Source organism: Mixophyes fleayi, chromosome 3, assembly GCF_038048845.1.
Source record: "Mixophyes fleayi isolate aMixFle1 chromosome 3, aMixFle1.hap1, whole genome shotgun sequence".
Classification (NCBI taxonomy): domain Eukaryota; kingdom Metazoa; phylum Chordata; class Amphibia; order Anura; family Limnodynastidae; genus Mixophyes; species Mixophyes fleayi.
In genome coordinates, this window is record NC_134404.1 from 120,429,658 (window position 1) to 120,450,752 (window position 21,095).

At 36.9% G+C, this 21,095-nt stretch overlaps 1 protein-coding gene across 1 annotated transcript in view; it reads left to right on the top strand.

The window, feature by feature from the left end:
• LOC142143177 (putative cation-transporting ATPase 13A4) overlaps window positions 1–3,110 on the top strand; it is a 68,190-nt gene extending 65,080 nt beyond the window's left edge. Inside the window, exons 28-30 of the mRNA XM_075200885.1 lie at window positions 1,109–1,197; window positions 1,313–1,393; window positions 2,640–3,110. Coding sequence (XP_075056986.1) covers window positions 1,109–1,197; window positions 1,313–1,393; window positions 2,640–2,891 — 422 coding nt within the window. The 3' untranslated portion in view covers window positions 2,892–3,110. The remainder of the gene's footprint in view (window positions 1–1,108; window positions 1,198–1,312; window positions 1,394–2,639) is intronic.
• The last annotated feature ends 17,985 nt before the right edge of the window (window positions 3,111–21,095 follow it).

Below are 21,095 nucleotides of genomic sequence, written 5' to 3' on the forward strand. Positions count from 1 at the left end.
GATGTGCTAATCTTCCTATATTTATGTCTTGTTAATATAATGAAATATTCATCCAGAAAGCATGTACATTAAGGTTTGGAAATTGTCTTTCCTTAAGGATGCTATTTTCACCAGATGGAGATTACTATCATTCATTTTGGTCTGATGAATTGAGAGGGATTTGTTGTGTTAATTTATTCTAATGTTTGTATGCTTTATTTATATATGTTTTAATTGCCAGTACCTTCTAGTTGTGATTTTCTTCTGCTATGTCTACTGATCTGTAACTCAGCACAGGGTTTGTGGTTTTCTGAAGATGCTTTTGTGTATGTTTAATTCTGTGAGCAACAGATTATCATTATGTCACAGTAAAATTCACACTCTATACCATTTCTTATGATAATGCGGTTTATTGTGAGCAAGATAAAAGTGTAGGTCACGGTAAATTAACTAATAGTTATATGATAGCCTCAAACAGTACAAAATGTTGCACAATTTCGGCAATCACCACACTAATTGTTTTGGGTCTTAATAGGGCTGTTACCACCCACAGTCCAAAAATAAACTCATAGGTTAATTGGCTGCTGACAAAAATTGGCTCTCATGTGTGCCTGTGTGATAGAGAATGTATTCTATAAAGTCTAATGGGGCAAGGACTTATGTAAATAAATATTCTTTGTACAGCACTGTAATATGGTAGCGCTTATAAAATAAATGGAAATAACATTCACAGAAATATGTATAAATGTTTCCATACTATGACAAGTAGCTAATATTAATAATGCAAGCTGTTGTCCTCTGTTTTCAGTTGTTTTAGGGTAGGATTGATTGAAATATTCATCTTCAGATAGGAAGTGTGATGTGTCTGTTAAATTGCTCAACATGCCAAGTTAGGTATGTTTTTTTCAGTAATCAAGTGATTTTGTCTTTCAGATGGTTTATTCATTTTCTGTGTGAAGCACTTTTTTTTTTTTACTATAGTGATTTTTGAATATTGTTTAATGGTTTTATTTATCATGTTTTCTAGGACTAGGGATATTATTTTCTCTCCCCTAGAGCACAATTTTTTTTACAATTCAGTTTTGATACCCAATGTGCTCAATGATAACCATTATTCCTCTTTTTATAGATATATTTGTGTTTACGCTAATAGTAGAACTTGCTCTCACCCTGTTCTTCATATTTGCTGATTTCAAGAATGTGTATGTTGTTTTGGAGGTAAGCATATTTAAGACAACGTAATAGATGATTGACTTCATGAAATGCAGTGTGTGTGTGTGTGTGTAAATACCTGTTTACATCACATTAATATGGGAGTGTTTTTCTCTTCTAGCTTGTCTGCACACCCACCAGCTGGAGGATCCACATGTTAGTGATACTGGTCATATGTCTTGTTGTGTCATTTGTGGTGGAGGTCAGTATCATTCTAAACAAAAGCTGCTTAAGATAAAGGAAGAAGGGTTGAGAGGAAGTGACATTGCCACACAGTACAACCAAAGCTGAATGCAAGATGCTGTATTCAAAATAATACTTGTTGCATTTATGTGTGCAACACCAACAATAGAAAACAATGGGAACTAGCAGAAAAGAAATGTTCAGGAACATGATTTTTCAAGTTTGATCATTTTGATTGTCACACCCAGGCAACTATATAATGGGAGTAGATGGAGTTTGTAAAGCTCCAGTTCACAAGTGGAGCTATAGCTCTTTCAAGAATAGTTAACATTCGTGCACCAATCAGGAAACAATAGTAATACAGGAGAACTGAACCAGTTTGATACATACACAATATAGCCAATCCCTGGGCAGAATGCTGGTGTCCACCAGTCCTTGTACTTCATCCTGACAACAAAGCAGTGGTCTAGTCTAGTGTCATCTTGCTATTGGTGGAAACACAACACAGCACAGACTCAATCACATCTACATTGTTGAAAACAGCACATCTCAAGCAACCTTGATGTCTCTGGGATTCCAGTATCCAACAGTTCAGCCGGAAGCAGAGACCTCAGTCAGTCCTGTCACTGAAGGCTCTCTTAGGTCTCCTATCTTTGCCCCATCTCAGCTGATCAGTACTTATGGTAGTGGCCATATTAGCCCACAGCCCTCTACTTAGTGTGTGTACTCAGGTTACCCCAGGGTTAACAAGATCTTTTTGGGACAACTTACACATAACCAACATGAAACATTAACAATACATAAACATCACAGCAATGTTAAAGAACTGTGGGGAAGTGTCACTGGCATTCTTCACAACAGTAATTAGTATTGCCAGGTATCCTACTCTCGTTACAATTAGTTTTATATTTATTAGCTTAAAAGGAGTGGACCTCTAACCATGATGTCTGCTAATAGGCAGAAAATACACAGGTAAACACTAACTATACAGCTCAACATGACTATTCAACTCTGTTGTGCACAATTGAATAGATAATTTTTTTGATAAACGTTTAAACCTATACTGTACTTTCAGAACAAGAAAAGTGGTACCTTCCAGTATGCACAAATATAGTAACACAAAAAATAAAATGTAAAATCCTACAACCCTAGCAGGGACTACAGGTAGTTTTCTTAATCTGCTCTTAATGTACTTGTATATATCTGCATTATCTTTAGTTTACTTTAGTGACCTACTATTTCAGATTACATTCTCTTTTTTTCAGGAATTTATCCTGGATAACAGAGCGCTGTGGTTGGCTCTGAAAAAATGTCTGAAATTAAAACCTGGTAGTAACTATAAAAAATTAAGAGCAATTTTGGAAGAGGACACTGAATGGCCACCACTTGGAACCACAGTATATGGAGAAAGTAAGGTGGCCAATGGCAGCTCTAAAGTCTACACTAATACTGCGTTTGAATATGATGAAGTTGTGTCAAATGGAAAATATGTGACACATGGGAATCATGGAGCCTAGGAAAAGAAGAGAAGGACTTCTACAGCTGCAGTTCTCAAACCAAAAAGGACATTTTACCTAATGCAAATCTGCAGCACCATAGTATGTGCAGCCAACATCATACACAAAGTGCTATCAGTCATACATGTATGGAAAGTGTGATTATTGCCACTCTTTTTCATAACATTCTTTGATACTAAATAGAAATAATGTAATGGTGCCTGAAAATTATATATGTACATGTCCAGTCAATAAAAGTTTATCTAAAAATTGAATGGATTGTCTTTCTCATAAAAGTCTCTCCCTCTCCTTATCAGGGCAGCATCCTCCCTTTAGGGTCTATCTATCCATCGATCTATATTCCAACATGACATTTGAGACAAATGTGCAAAATCATAAAAATACACTTTTACTTAATTCCTTATGCAGCTACTTTTATATACTTGTAACCATTTTAAAAAACTTACCCTGGGACACATTGAAGAGGGGGGGGGGGGGGCGGGGGGCAGGAACTTAAGAAAAAGAGAATTCAGAGACTGGGATGGGATTCCACAGGGACAACTGAGAAAAATAAAATATTAGAAGAAGATAATTCATTGTGAATAATCAATTTATCTAATAAAGAGCTAACACAGGCACAAATTTCTGTTTTGTCTAAAGGGCTTTCTTTCTCTCCAATAGTAAACATGAATAGATTCAAAGTAGAGAAAGATCTACACCTCTTTGGGAGGAAATTATTATTACATACATTTTTAAACAGAAACAAGAAATACCCTTGGATGGGGAAGATAACACCTCCTCTACCCCCAATGAAATATACTACAAAGTCCCTTTTGACATACAAGAACAAGAGGCAATAAAAATATTCGAAGAACTACAATGGGAATCAACTCGTGGAGATTATGAATTAGACCTGATAAACCAAAAGAAAACACTAAAAATAGAAATCCACGTTTGTCCTAACTCCATGACATGTCCACAAGTATCAATATATTTAGAACTAGTCTCTAAAGGCCTCAATGATCTAATTTACAAACCAAATCCAAAGTGCAGTAACATCACGATAGAAAAGTGGAAAGCCTAGAGAGAAATTAATAAATGGTAAGATATTATAATTAAACAATCAGATAAGAGAGTATCTGAATACAAAAATGAAGCTTATAGACAACTTAATAATACTGAATGTTATTTAAAACTAGCCTTTAACCACACCACACTCTTTTTGAAAACTTACCAGGAACTTATTAAGAATGCTCTCATGGAAGGAATAATCAATAAAGGAGATTTTGCATTTCTGTGGCTGGATAACCCCAAAAACATCTACATTCTACATATTCCCTAAGGTACATAAAAATGAAAAAGACCTCCGGGGAGACCAATCGTCTCAGGTTCAGGGAAGCTAACTGAAAAAGTGAGTATGTACGTGGACGTCCATTAAAGAGAATTTGTTCTAACCCTACCCTCATATGTCAGAGATACCCTTGATGTTCTTGGAAAATTACAAATATTACTGTTAAGCACAATACATGGCTATGCACTTATGACATTGAGGCATTATACACCAGCATCAAACATGAAATTGGCCTTGAGGCAGTCCAAAAGGTTTTAGAGACTAAAGTGAAAAATAAGCACAACAACTTCCTCTTGGAACTATTAGAATTCATCCTAATAAGAAATTATTTCACTTTGGATAATATGCTTTTCTTACAGGTGAGGGGCACGGCAATGTTGACAACATGTGCCCCCAAATATGCCAATATTTACTTAGATTGGTGGCAGCGTACATTCAGCATGTCACAATATGGTTAAGACTTATTAATTATCTATTTATCATCTGGGAGGGAGAGAAAGAAACTTTCGTTGAATTTATAAATCATCTGAACAACAACGGAATCAAATTAAAATTGACCTTTTATATAAACTCTGAGAAACTCCCTTTTCTTGATCTAACAATATTCATTACAGATCAGAATGAACTGTCACCTGACATGTTCAGAAAAGAGACTGCTACCAACATTATTCTCCATGTCTCCAGCTCTCACCTCCCATCAACAATTAAAAGCATTCCTAAAGGAGAATTTTTGCGTAAAAGAGGCAACTGTGGAGACTTACATATCTTTACTTGTCAGCTGGCAAAGATCTATAAATCTTCTTTTGGTACACAGCCGTTTTCAAGATAAAACATGAGAGAGTATGATTATAAAGATAATCAATGTTTTTTTTCCCTGCGGCGATTGCAAGGCGTAAAAGTATACAAAGAAAACAAAACAATTTGGGGACAAATTCAACAATGTACATACTATCAATACTTTTATTAACTGTGATACACAGGGAGTAATCTATTGCCTCACATGTACCTGTATCCTTAGTCATATAATGTATAATATTTTCCTAATCGTCTCTTTAAATAATAAATGAGATGAGCAGGTTTCCAAAATATAATATATCTATTATTTACTAAAAGATATTATGCATAGATACAGCCATTACTGGACAAAGCAGATATATGCCCATGGTCTCAAATGCCAATTGACAATCTATATTTGATTAAGTCATTCTTTTATAGAAAATGTTACTCATGATTGCCAAAAACATTACTTATCCTTGCCAAACCAAACCTCTTGACCCACATCAAAACTGACATTTCATCATTAAAGTGACATGTTCTTGGAGGGGTCTTTTGGAAGGGTTTTCTTTTTACCTTATTCTGAGCAAATATGTACTTGGCTTTGTCCAGTCATTGTGTTATAATGGAAATTTAGAAAAAGTGTGTCTCTCGTCCTCTATTGTGTAATATGTAAAACAAATGTCAGTACTTTTCCTCTTAAAAGCACAGGCACATTAACTTAGATTAGTTCTGTATTAGTAATATAAAAGTTTTTATATTTGATATAAAGATATATATTGTTAATTATTACTTTCACAATAAGAAAGACAAGTAGACTTCTAAAACATAGATTGCTGCAACACGTGGAAAACATCTGTAATGCAGAACAAGATGCTAGAAGGATGAAAACACTGACTACAGTAGCCAGACATTTTCTAAAAGTCATGATAGCATTTCTCAGTACGTAACAGTGTACGGCATGGAAAAAATCAGGCTGGGTATTAAAGGTGGAGACATCAAACTGGACTTATTGAAAAAAGAGGCGAGGATGATATTTTTGATGGAAACGATCCAACTGGCAGGACTTAATGAAAATAATAACTATACATTTTTTTTTTTATTAATTACAATAATTTTTGTGAAATATTGGCAAATTTTTCAGACTGCAAAAGTGGTAGATATGTCCACAAGTGGTATTACTATAAAGATAGAGATTAATAAAGTTACAGCTAATAGATTGATATATATATATATATATATATATATATATATATATATATACATATATATATATATATATATATATATATATAGATTGATATATATATATATATATATATATATATATAAAAGGAAAAGAGATCCAGCATGAGTACATTGAGATACAAAAGTATACATATTTAAGATGGAAATATAATCAACTATATATGGATAAGAGGAGTGAGTTGTACTATAGAATTAAAGACTAACAATTCGGGCATATATTTAATACAAGAATGGTTTGGATACCTAATTGACAATAAAGTATTTATTTGTTAAAACCAATTGTAGACAATCAACATATATGAGACTGTTAATTGCATACTAATTGTCTTGTGCAAGATTTTTAGAGGATTATATAGAATTAATAGGGATCAATATAGCACCTTGCGCACCTTGTTAGCCAGAAAAATGACAAAATTACGGCAGAAAATAATTTAAAGCGGCATAGTAATAATATATTATGTTAAAATAGCGCCAGCTTTCATAAGTAATCTTCTTATTAGTGATAGAGCAACTGCCTCTTTTTTGCAGCAGCTTTTTGATATTTTTAAAAGTAATATTTCTAGTGTTTATTCAAAAACCCTATTGACAGCCACTGCCTGTAGATGGGAGGTTGTACTGTACAAGAATGCAACTCATATGAAATGAACATGTCCATATGAATCTTAGTAATGCCTTGCTTGCACCTCTTATGTCTAACTTTCATAAAGATGTCTCTCGTGACATCACCTTTACTGCTCTTCCTAAGGTAGCCTTGGTATTCCAGGATTTCTGCATTGCACCAACAGCATTCATATGCAAATCCTGTTTATACAGATCAGGCAGCCAGAAACCAAAGAAAAAAGTTCCTGACTGTTAACTGTTCTGGATATATCTAATGAGATGTGGGGTTTAGAGTGCTGGTATTAATATAACATTAATATACTGTATATCAAATGCTGTGTTTGACTGAACTGAATAATATATGTCAAACAACTAAAGTATTTATGCTTAAATATATCTATCGTGTTCTCTTCCTCTAACTTTGGTGATCTGCCTCAAGCAACTGAGTGATTCACTTCAACCTTGAACTTCAACAAGTTTAAGTCAGACCCTGAGTCAACTGCCCCAAATAATGAGAGAACAGCCAATCAACACAAGGCTGTCAAATCAGTCTGATTTGATCAAAATTAGAAAACTGCAAATTTGATGAGGCTTTCTGTTAAACAACAGATATAATTCATCATAAACTAAAAGAGACCTTTATTTACTGCGAAGATCTTCAATCAGCTGCTAATCTACACATGTCATTTAGTAGAATGTTTAATTGGCATATGTTCAAATAAATGGAGAGTATTTTTAAATACTATACAACTTATTCTTTTCTTTGTTGATCAAGTCATAAAAGCTTCCAACACAACATTGAATGCCAAAGAGAGGGCTTCAATTTTAAGGAATCCCTTTACCATGAAATACAATACATATAGTAGCACAGACCAGAACCGCCATCAGAGGGATACACTGGGCACTGCTATAAGGGGCCTGTTGATAATCCTGACCACAAATTAACAGACCGACAGATGGAAAAGTGTTTGGAATCAGTGTGTACTCTGTTATCTCTGTGTATGTAGGTTTCATTCCTATGATGTTTATTACTGCCTAACTACTGATTTCTTCTGCTCATATGTGAAGCATCCCTTCCATAAATCTCTGCTAACAGTTTATGGGCCCAGGCTGTATTTTGCTGAAGATAAGATATCTGAAATTGAACCACAATCGGAACACGTGCAAGACAGTAATCTGTGAGATCATCTAACAGTGAATGGAGTGGAGAAAAAACTGTACTTTGAAAAAGTTTTTCCACAAAGAGTGTGTGTGAAAGATGTACAACAAACCATGAGTTTTGTAAAATTAGTAGACTCTGAAAACTATGTCACATGGAAGTTTGCAATGGAAATGCAACTTAAAAGGGAAAAGCTATGGAAAGTCACTAATGACCCTGGAGCAGCTCCCAGTGCAGATGATGTGGACAGATCAATGGGCACAATCAGCTGAACTGTGCAGCAACATGTATATTCTCTCATTAATGGAAAGGTATCAATGCATGAAATGTGGATTGCTCTGCAAAAGGCTTATGAAAACAAAGGGCTAATGAGGTGAATAAATCTAAGGAGGATGTTATATGAAACAAAATTGAATGCGTATAAGGACATGAATGACTACATTGACAAAATGATGTCTATATCACAACAACTGACTCCAACCGGCGTTAAAATAGACCATGCGGAGGAAGCAATGGCGATGCTGCAAAAATTTACCCTGGAATTTGATTTCCCGGTGGGTGCTTTAGAGTCATGTGCGCCCAAGTTATAATGAAAATTGTCCGAACCAAGAGCGCATGCAGAGACAGTTGTGGCTAGTTCTGCCTTACTCTCCAAGGGTGTAAAACCCAAGAAAATAAAATTCTAGTGTTTCAAGTGTCACAAACCAGGGCACAAAGCCTCAGAATGTAAAGTGAATGAGCCAAGTGTTAATTCATTTTGTTGTGAGCGAAAGAACGAATCAGCATTGAATGTAGGAGATTTTCACAGCAAAGATTGCTAGTATATGGACTTGTGAGTCATGACACATTTCAGCTGCAATAAAGGTTGCATTAAATTGCTGAGTGACCCTATGAGAGGTAGAACAATAAGGCTCGCTACACACTACAGACATTTCAGCCAAGTATTGTAAATGACCATTTGGCCCAATATCGCATTAGTGTACATACTTGCACAATGAATAACAGTCATTCCAAAATATTGATTGCTCAGTACAACTTAGAATCTCGTTCAACTTTGAAACAACGTCCTTCCAATCCTGCAGTATGTATGATGCACTCACGATCAGGATCTCCATAGAGTTTACAGAGTAATGATCTTTTCAACCGATGGTTATGACAGTTGAAGAGCACAGATCTGAGGCTAAATCTTTTAAAACATCTATAGTGTGTACACATGAGTCGGCATGCAGAACATTTTTTTTTCCAGTCGTTAGTACAATGGTAGATAACACATTGGTTGAAAATTTCTGCAGTGCGTACCCAGCCTTAGGAATCAGATTAATTGCCACAAAAATTGGAACAGTAAATGTTCGAATAAGAATTAAAAGAAACACAGCAGTCACTAACATTGAGGATGTATTGTAAGTGCCAGACCTGGGGACAAATCTAATAACTTTAGGCGTTTTGGAGAAGAGAGGATTCAGAATGCAATTTACAAGAGGACAGTGTATTGTGCAAAATGGTAGAGGGGCTGTGAAAGCCAACATGTCGCCAGCAGTTTTATGTCCTGGACACAGAAACGTGTTGTGCAATGGCTGCCTCTTATAAGGAATCTTCCATGGAGCTATGGCACAGATTATTAATTCACCTGGGATATGATAACTTACAAAAGATACTGGATGGCATGGTGACGGGAATAACTGTGAAAAATAATGACAGACCAGTGTGTGAAAATTACATAATGGGGAAACAGACATGCTGTCCATTCCCGAAAACAGCGAGCAGAGCTGAGCAGTCATTGGCATTTTTACATACAGATGTATGTGGGCCAATGCAAATGGAGTCATTCAGTGGATTCAGATATTTCGTCGCCCTGATTGAAGATGCAACAAGAAAAATGCAGGTATAATTTTGTGAAGTAGCTATCGCTTCTGACTACGCCCCCCCCCCAGCGATGATGTAATTCCAGAGGGATTCTCAAAGATGGCCACCACATCTTTAGGCAAGCACTGCACAAGCGTCTATTGGCTTCCTGCCGATTCATTTCTAAGAGCTGTGCAATGCAGCTCTATAGGGGGATGGCAAAGCACAGGCTTTGAAGGCTTTAAAAGCCTCCAGCCTGTGGCCTGTGCAGAGAAACACACCTCTCTGGACCCCCTACACTGTACTGCATAAAACTTACCTGGCTACTGGTCAAGTTACTCTGCCACCTCTAAAGGTAATGGTACTCTATATCTCACTCCATATATTTATAATCTAACACTGTAACATATCTATAGTAACACTGTAACACATCTATCTATCTATATATATCTATCTTTATATATATTTATCTATAATTATATATATTTATATATATATGTATATATATATATATGTGTGTGTATATATATATATATATATATATATATATATATATATATATATATATATATATATATATATTAATCTCTCTCTCTATAGTGATTAAATGTGCTGATACGGATGGGTCCATAGTTATCATGTATAAAGAAAAATACATTAAAGAGGTCCATCGCCTTTTAAATTATGTTGACACCTATAAATAATGACCCATTAGAAAAAATACAGATCAAAATGGATTGGTTCATTAAGAAATGTAAAAAACTATATGTTGTTATGGATATATTACCGAAAATTCATAAAGACATAGGTATACCTCCTGGAAGACCAATTGTGGTTAAAAGTAACTCCATCACAGCAAATCTCTCCCAATTTATTGACTTTCACCTTTAACCATTAGTCAGTAAAAGTAGATCTTATATGAAAGACAAATCTGACGTCTTGAAAAAACTTCAGTGTATTAATTGGGATGATAATTGTATTCTGGTAACAGTGGGTGTATGCTTGTTATATACTATCATGAAACATGAGTTTGGTCTAGAAGTCACAAGATATTTTTTGGAGAAAGAAAATATGGATATTAACCTTATATTGTTTTATTGGAAGGTATTCTGCTTATCCTTACCAATAATTATTTTAATTTTGATGAAAAGTATTTTATACAAGCCACAGGTACAGCAATGTGTACCAGGTTCGCCCCAAGCTACGCAAATCGGTTTGGTGTGACAATGAGTTTGGGGTGAACCTGGTCTGCTGATATTGTTTTATAGATGACATAATGTTTATATGAAGAGGATCTATGGATTCACTTATCCTATTTTGTGATTATTTGAATACTAATTCTTAGAATATAGATCTGTCATTTCAAGAGCGTTCAGAGAGTATCAACTTCTTGGATTTGACTATATATATACAAGAGGGTAAGATCCTCACTAAAACAATTTATAAACCAACTGACTCTAATTCATTCATTCCTGCTATTTATTATTATTATTATTATTATTATTATTATTATTATTGCAGATTTGTAAGGCACCACAGTGCCATACATTAGAGAAAACAGTACATATATAAAACAGTGACATACAAGGTAGACAAAATAAACACAAACATGAAAACAAAGGGTATGAACGACCCTGCTCATGTAATAGCTTATATTCTAAGTGAATGTAATTACATGCTACACTCCTTCAAGCAAACACCATCATAATTGGTTCCATACTACACTTTACTACAAACACAGATTAATAGTATGTCTATACAATTTAGAAAAAAGGATATACAGAAGAAGTCATTAATAAAGCCAGATGGACAGAAAATTGATCCTTGAAGGAGGCAATAAGAAAATGTAAAAGGAGGGAAGATGGGAATTTATCAGATGATTTTCAGTGGCCCTTTATTACACAATATAGCTCTCAACATAAAGTAGTTAAGAAAGGCATTAATAAATATTGGAGCATTTTAAAAAAGGATAATGTGATAGGACCAGCTCTCCCTATCAGACCTAAGTTCTTTTATAGAAAATCTAAAAATCTCAGAGATGTAGTAGTAAGAGGAGTTTTAATGGATAAGAGTAAAGAGAGGGAAATTGGCACAAAAGGGTTCCACAGATGTGGGACTTGTCCTATGTGTATTAACACCTACCCTAGTTCCACAAAATAGTAGAATTTAACATACAAGATAATAAATACAAGATCAATCAATTCATCACATGCCATTTCAAAGAATGTTGTATAATTATTGAAATGTTTCTGTGGGAAAAGTTATATAGGAAATATTTCTAGGCCATTGAAAACCTGTATGTCTTAACATCTCAGAAATATCAGATAGGGCCTTTTGACTCATTCACTTCCAATCATTTCAAAAAAATTAATTTCTGTTTTAAAAAATCTCTGATCTTGTTTAGTGGTATTTTAAGAATTACCCTCCATTGGAAGAATAAAGACACCACTACTAGACAAGCTAAGTCAGCAAGAAAATGGATATTTAAATTAAATACATTGATCCCTTAGGGCCTAAACTCTGGTTTTAAGTTAAAATGGTTTCTATAAATGTCCTATACATCTATATTTATCCTTTTTATTTAGAGTTACTATCAAGTTTAGGACACGTTTTGAATAAACCATTTTTCAATAGGTGTAGAATTCCCCTGCCAATTATATAGGAGATATGTGCGATATAATATACTTCCTTCCATTTTACATTTTCACATAACTGTGGAATTTAAGAATCCGGTTCTATTATTGGAAGGATTAGATCATGTGATTGTTTCCACTATTCATATGTATAGCTCTAATTATTTCATCTGGACTTCTTTATTTACAATAATATAATGTGCCTTTCATATTGTATTTTTCCTTTTTTTAACTTATTTATGTGTTGTTACATTTATTTAAATTAGCAACCACCAGAGAAGAATATTTACTTATTTCTGATGTCTACTAGGGCATTGCAAATTCCTTTCTGTAATTGGACATTTGCGATCGTCTCATTGCATTTGATGGTGTTGGATTCCCCCAAGTAGTAATATTCATTCTCTGTAAGGAGAAAACATTAGAGAGGGGTGTATACACTATTCTTAACATTATTTTAACTTATACTATGTGATCATGAATTCCCATCTGCTATTGGATGAGAATGTTCACGTGAAAGCATCTGATGACTATTCATCTCTCTTCCTGTTTATCTGTTTGAGTCTAATTCATTGGCCAAAAGGTATCATGTGACAGTTTTTCATGCCGATCGTGTGACCTGTGATATGTATATAGAAAATGGATTTATAATGTAGATGTGTTACGAGCCACGACGGTACACCGCATCCTGGTGTGAGGTAGCAGCGGAACATGTGTATTAGTTACAATGCACTGTTATCTTTGTGGCATAGAGTAGGAGGGTGTAGGGACATCCTCCAACTCCAGGGGGAGCTCTCGCATGATTCTATTTGTCATTTATACATGTTCCTGGTTTGTGAAATGACCTATGCTAGTTCTAAGCTAGTAATTAATTAGCAGCCTCCTCAGGCTGATTGTCAGCCCTGTCCTCCTCCTTTCTGATTTGTCCATCATAGTATTTAAGGCAGTGAGGACTGGGCCTCACTGTCGGTTATAGTTCCTGCTCTGTGCATACTTACCTGCTCCCTGCTATGTTCACTTTCTCTGCCTTTGGATTGATCTTGCTGTGTATGACCTTGGACCGTGTACTGGACTCTGCTATATTGCCTGTGACCTTGATCTCTGCCTGTTACCTGGATTCGTTGTTTGCCGCCAGCTTGACCCTTTGCCTGGACTTCACTACCGCTGCCTGCTGTACCCCTTGACTTCAGCCTGCTTGGACTTTGCTATTCTTCCACCTTGCCCTCGCCAGCGCTGCGGTAGGGTTATAAACTTGTACTACTTTGAGCTTAAGACCTGGGGGCATCCGAGTACTTGTGAGCATGTTAAGCTCTATGGAAAATGCGGCTGCTATAGACGAAGACCTCTGTGTCCTGTTCTACAAGTTTATGACACTTGCCGTCAGCCATAACATTATAACCGTCCGTAAAAAGAAATACTGGTGGAACCTAGGAATGAGCCTAGTCCAGCCCAAGTCCTTGCAGGTCAGATCCAGACTATTTTGCAGGTAGTCCAAGACCTCTCAATCAGATTGACCACCCAAGAGGAAGCCAAGGCCTCTCAAGCAAACCTGTCACCTGCCATAGAACCTAAATTGAATCTTCTGGATCGGTTCTCCGGCGACAGAATCCAGTTCCGGAACTTTAATGGAAGCTGTAAGCTTTATTTTCACCTCAGACCCCGCTCCTCAGGTTTGGAGCAGCAGAGGGTGGGCATAATAATTTCACTGCTTCAGGGTGATCCACAGTCCTGGGCATTTAGCCTGGCCCCAGTCAGCCCTGCACTGCAGTCTGTGGATGCCTTTTTCAACGCCCTTTGTCTCCTCTATGATGACCCAGACCGAGGGGCTTCAGCAAAGTAGCACCTAAGGGCACTTAGACAAGGGCGGCGTACCGCCGAAACCCACTATGATGTCGGTAATCTGGAATTATTGGCAGTAAAGTGGACATTTAAAGAATGGCGCCACTGGCTTGAGAGAGGCAGTTCATGTGATTACGGTATATACTGACCACAAGAATCTTCAATTCATTCAATCCGCCAAGGTCATAAATTCCAGACAAGCCTGGTGGGTTCTGGTTTTTCTCTAGTTTCAAGTTCTTCATCAAGTTCCAACCAGGATGCAAAAACACCAAGGCTGATGCCTCATCTCACAGCTTTATCTCCACGCATCTTTATCTCGCTGAACCATCTTCTATCATCCCTGCCTCTGACATTGTTCTAGGTCTGAACCAGGATTTAGGCACGATCCTTCAGGACTTCCAGCATTTGGCACCACCAGCGACTCCCACAGGTAGATTATTTGTACCGGACCACCCGAGGAAGACTGTCCTCACCGAATGTCACGACAACAAGACCTCGGGTCATCCTGGAGTATCTAAGACCATTGAACAGCTATCCCGTTCGGTGTGGTGGCCTTCTTTATCCGCTGATACCAGAGAATTGGTGCTTTCCTGTGCAAGTTGTGCCAGGAATAAGTCTTCTCGCAGTCTTCCTACTGGTCCTCTCATGCCGCTGTCTGTTCCAGCTAAACCATGGACATACATATCTATGGACTTTATTGTGGAATTACCTCGCTCATCTGCCTTTAACACCATCTGGGTAGTCGTTGACCGATTTAGTAAGATGGACCACTTCATTCCACTTACAGGGTTGCCATGTGCCAGAGAGCTGGCGTCCTTGTTCATCCAACACGTCTTCCGACTCCATGGACTCCACGTCAATATTGTCTCAGACCGTGGCTCTCAATTCGTTGCCACCTTTTGAAAAGCCTTTTCTATCCAGCTGGGAATCAAACTATGTTTTTCTTCAGGATATCACCCACAGTCCAACAGACAAACCGAGAGGGTCAACCAATCCCTTGAGCAATTTCTTCGGTTGTATGTATCCAAATGGTATAACGACCGGTCCTCTCTGCTTCCATGGGCGCAGTTCGCTTACAACAATGCAAACCACTCTTCTTTACAGGTGTCTCCATTCTTCTGTAACCTGGGATTCCATCCACGGTCAAACTTCTTGTCCATTCTGGCGTCCTCCAATATCCCGGATTCAAACGTTATGCAGACCTGCATTGCAGACCATGTTCTTTCAAAGTTAATGATAAGGTCTGAATGTCAACACGCAACCTCAGACTCAAGCAGCCCTGCAAAATGTTAGGTCCCATATTCATTGGACGCTTTGTTATTACTAAGCAGATTAATCCAGTGGTTTTTAGACTGAATCTTCCTTCTTCTCTCAAGATTCCCAGGACTTTTCATTGTTCTTTACTCAAACCCGTTACTTGGTCTCAAAAATTTAGGCCGCATCAAGCCCGCAAGCCTCATTCTGTTACAGTCAAGGGACACCGGGAATTCATAATCGAAAAAATTCTCGACTCCAAAAAGGTCCAAGGACAAATTCACTTTCTGGTCCATTGGAAGGGCTATGGCCCAGAGGAACGTTCTTGGGTGCCACAGAGACATCTACATTCTGACAAATTGCTCAAGGATTTTTTGAAACGGTTCCCTGGGAAACCAGGTTGTCAGGGTTCCTTGACCCCTCCTCAAGGGGGGGTACTGTTACGAGCCGTGGCGGTATGCCGCATCCTGGTATGAGGTAGCAGCTGAGCATGTGCATTAGTTACAATGCACTATTATCTTTGTGGCATAGAGTAGGAGGGTGTAGGGACATGCTCCAACCCCAGGGGGAGCTCTCGCATGATTCTATTTGTCATTTATACATGTTCCTGGTTTTTAATATGACCTATGCTAGTTCTAAGCTCGTAATTAATTAGCAGCCTCCTGAGGCTGATTGTCAGCCCTGTCCTCCTCCTTTCTGATTTGTCCATCATAGTATTTAAGGCAGTGAGGACTGGGCCTCACTGCCGGTTATAGTTCCTGCTCTGTGCATACTTACCTGCTCCCTGCTCTGTTCCTTTTATCTGCCTTTGGATTGATTTTGCTGTGTATGACCTTGGACTGTTTACTGGACTCTGCTACATTTCCTGCCACCTTGATCTCTGCCTGTTACCTGGATTTGTTGTTTGCCGCCAGCCCTGACCTTTTGCCTGGACTTCACCACCGCTGCCCGCTGTACCCCTTGACTTCAGCACGTTTGTACTTTGCTATTCTTGAACCTTGCCCTCGCCTGCGCTGCGGTAGGGTTATAAACTTGTAATACTTTAAGCTTAAGACCTGGGGGCATCCGAGTACCTGTGAGCACATTCAGCTCTACAGGAAAGGCGGCTGCTATAGGCGAAGACCTCTGTGACCTGTTCTACAAGTTTATGACACTTGCCGTCAGCCATAACAAGATGTGAGTGTTTATATATATATATATATATATATATATATATATATATATATATAATCATCATCAGCTATTTATACTGCACCACTAATTCCGCAGCACTGTACTCACTCACATTAGTCCCTGCCCCATTGGAGCTTACAGTCTAAATTCTCTAACATACACACACACAGACAGACAGAGAGACTTGGGTCAATTTGATGGCAGCCAATTAACCTACTTGTATGTTTTTGGAGTGTGGGAGGAAACTGGAGCACCCAGAGAAATCCCACGCAAACATGGGGAGAACATACAAACTCCACACAGGCCATGGTTGGGAATTGAACTCATGACCTCAGTGCTGTGAGGCAGAAGTGCTAACCACTAAGCCAAATATTTAATTGCATTTTTTCCAAATAAAACAGAAATAAAAATAGCAAAATAACAGATCTAGTTCCATTGTATATCGTGTTCTACACTTAATGAGTATAACAAGTAAATCAATTCTAGATGTTAAATCTTGCATTAATATCAAAGTAGATTTGAAATGTGATGTGTTAAAAGATACATGCATATCTATCCTGGGTACCTTCAAGGGAAGATGTAAAAAAAAACACATGAATGACAATAAGTCAAGTGTCTTAGTATAGCTTAGTCTTATAGAACATGTATATGATTATGGATTTAGTAAGGGGGAGGATGAGGGAGGGGATGTTGGGAGCACTTAACTCGGATCAAAGTTGGCGGACAAAGATTGCACCAAATATTTGGAATTTTCCATCTGGACCACACTTCAAACTATTTTGGCATGGTATTTTGTGAATGTTACATGAATCTCTCAGGCCCTACAGCCTCATTGTGCAGGCACCCAGCTAAATTGAGGTTTCTCTTGGGCCAACCACATTCTAGCAATAATTACTTTGGCCAGGGCAAGAGGATTGAGAACATATTTAGTAGCGCTTCTACTCAGCAAAATATTTATTCCTAGACCAAAGATACATGTCCTGGGGAACAGCAATGGGATCTTGATACCTGTATTTCTTAAAATTCCCCAACGATAGGGCAACTCCATAGTAAGTGCCAGAAGGTAGCATCAGTATCTCATCCTTTACTTACACCCATCCGAAGCAACCTGTGTGGAGAGTAATATACTCTATGCAGGATATACAGTTGAACTTGTCTGTTTCTGGTACAAGAGGAAGCTTCCTTAGCGCTGTCCAACATATAGCTCCAATCCTCGTCAGTTAAAGGACCCAGATCCATCTTTATCCTTGGCATAGTCCCTTTAAGTTATCAGTGGTAAGAAGAGAGAGGACATTAGCATACAATATAGAAATGGCTTTGGTGGAGCTCACCTGTTTAAGGAGTGAGCAGACAGTGAAGAGGATCTAGACCAAAGATGACAGGAATGCTGCCAAACTGTGTTACCAAGGAATGTCAGAGCTGAAGGTAAGTATAGAATAGGCAATTTGGTAGAGGGAAGTTTAATTGTAACTTAACAAATGATTTGATACTGACACTATGGTATATCTATCCAAGATATGTTATCCCCACGGTTTGTCAATAAGGGAATTGTTTTAATTTATAAAGTTTAGGAAGATTATAGTCCATAACGGAGGGTCAGCATCTATTCCCACAGTCTCTAACTTCTCCTTCAATGCGTTTCATAACAATAAGGCCTGTCAAAGTGATGGTGGGATTGTTCTCGTGGCCCTGCTTCTTTCATTGTCCTGCAATTAAAAGCTTGGCTACATTACTTATGTGAGTGATAAGTGAATCTATATCTTTGATAAGTGATTTAAGCAGCTTATTAAGAAGTATTATTATAGGATCAAAAGATAGACTCTAAAAACAAAGAACATTGTTATCCTCTAGTGGTGCACTTAAGAAATCGCAGCAAATAATTCAAAGTTATAAACTTTATTTCTTATATATTAAAATAACAAGGATAGTTTAATCTGTCCTTAAAAAGCAAAATATGAAATATGAAGATAAAAAATTTTGTGAAAGAAAATTAAGATGTGTATTAAAACTAGAGATGTGCGGAGACCCCCACGTTTTGGTTTTTAATTTGGTTTTAAAGCCATCTTTGTGTTTTGATTTTCGTTTTTGGCTAAACCACACTCACGTGTTACAAATCTGTTCCACAAACTAGGTCTTTGCAATCACAGCCATGGAGCCAGACATATGATGAAAACATTAAACTGTTTATTGCAGAGAAAACACAATCCAAATGATACAATGGGAACACAGACCAGGGGGTAAATGTATCAAGCTGACAATTTTGCGGCGGGTTTGAAAAACCAATTAGATTCTAGATATCATTTATTTAGTACATTTTACAAAATGATACCTAGAATTTGATTGGTTGCTATAGGTATCATCTCCACTTTTCAAACCCGCCGGAAAAACTCTCAGCTTGATACATTTACCCCCAGGTCAGAATATAAATAGATTTCCAGATATAGCAGATTAGCAGGAATAATGGAAATATCAGGTTACCTTCAGGAGAAAATATAGGGGAGTGGTTAATGCTTTACAAAGAAGTACGAACTGGCTAAGCAAGGATATCCACAGGAACAGAGAAAGCAAGGCAGTAATCCAAGGTAACAAACATAAACAGGCTCAGAAACATGAATGACCAGCAAAGGATAATGGGAGAGACAGGCATATATAGGACACATTCAGGTGTGGATGATTAACTAGCTATGCTAGTTAACCCCTGGTAGTGGGAAAAGGCAGAACAGCAGCACCTCTGGTGGTTCACATGTACTGCAGGGTAACATAACTAATAGAGTCCAAAATAGTCCCAGAGGCAGGAGCTGCCGAAATGAAACAGCCTTCTTAAGGAATGCTGCAGAAGACATGAGGCAGATCATAACAGTATGTGTTTTGGTTTTGGATCTGGATTTCATTCAAAATAGTCAAAAACAGGTAAAATCATGTAATTTTCAGCTGTTTTTGTACAACCTGGAAATAGTATTTAGTATTTATATCATTAACATAAATTTACAGTCACTTACAATTTATTTTCTAATGACCACCTCACAACAATCAATATTTTTTCCAATATTGATAAAAGGCTGCAGTGATCTGGCTGGCTAAAATCAGTAATTGAGCAGAGGCATTTAAAAAATATACAATACCTATGAATTATAGTGGCATAGCAGCGGCAGACAGGATGTCAGTTTAGTAAAGTAAAGGACATCTATAAAACACACAGGCTGAGCACTGGCTGATAGGATTGTGTTAAAGAGTATTTTTAATAAATCAATATGATTGTATCTTTAATTGTCATTACATTGTATTTTACTATGACACTACTCTGCTCTTAATAAATAGGATAAAAACAAGATTCCTATATTGGATTAATTACCTTTCATTCAGACAGTTTGTCTCTGTGTTAAAACTAGTTACTTTGAATGAATGTTAATAAAGGGTCTCATTTATAACTCGTGAAACTAATCTATATGTAAAAACCTAGATTTGCACTTATACTTAGTATAAACACAGCCTTTTTTTGTATTCACAGTGTTTCATATGTAAAGACAGAACAACTAGCAATATGTATCAAAATCAGACGCTGTTTAACATTCTCATATAGACTGTAATCAATGTTCAATAACTTAATACTAAAATAAGTGTCAAGTAACACTTTTAGAATCTTGGAAAATGTCCCTATCATATCTGTTGTGAAATTCTTATTAATTTAAGACTAAATATGACTTCACTAATTGTAATATTTCTATTTAAGAGTTACTTGTTTTAAATTACCAAAAAGCCAGATGTCAATATTCACTGAGGGACCAAAACCAACAATAGACAGAGCTTATAGCATATTGTAATTAACTTCTTTTTGGAACATTGTATAACACTGTGATGCTTTATGTACATTTGTGAACTGTTTCCATTGTTCAAATGGAATAAAAACTTCCCTTTGTTGACAATTTGGAGAAGGTTCAGTAATGAAACTCCAAACTAATATGTTGGCTGTGTTGCTTTATTTAAACTTAAGCTAATGTTTTATGAAATAAATGTATTTATTACCTCTTTAAGAAACTGGATTTGACAATCAATTATTTCTCCACTTTAACAATTGTCATTTTAGAAAATAAGATATCCCAAGGTAAGCTCATCCCACAAGTGAAATGGTTTGAGAGAATCATCCTATTTTATTCTCAATATTATACAGCATGTGTGACATGGAGAGGGATAGCAGTGGTAGTATTAACAGGTCATTTTAGAGAAGATTAGGCACCATGTGATTATGTGGGTAAAGCCCATAATGTAAAATAATGTAAGAGAGAAACACCAACCCTTATGCTGTATACTAAAAAGGACATACATAGTTTAACAAACTACAGCTACAGGAAATACCT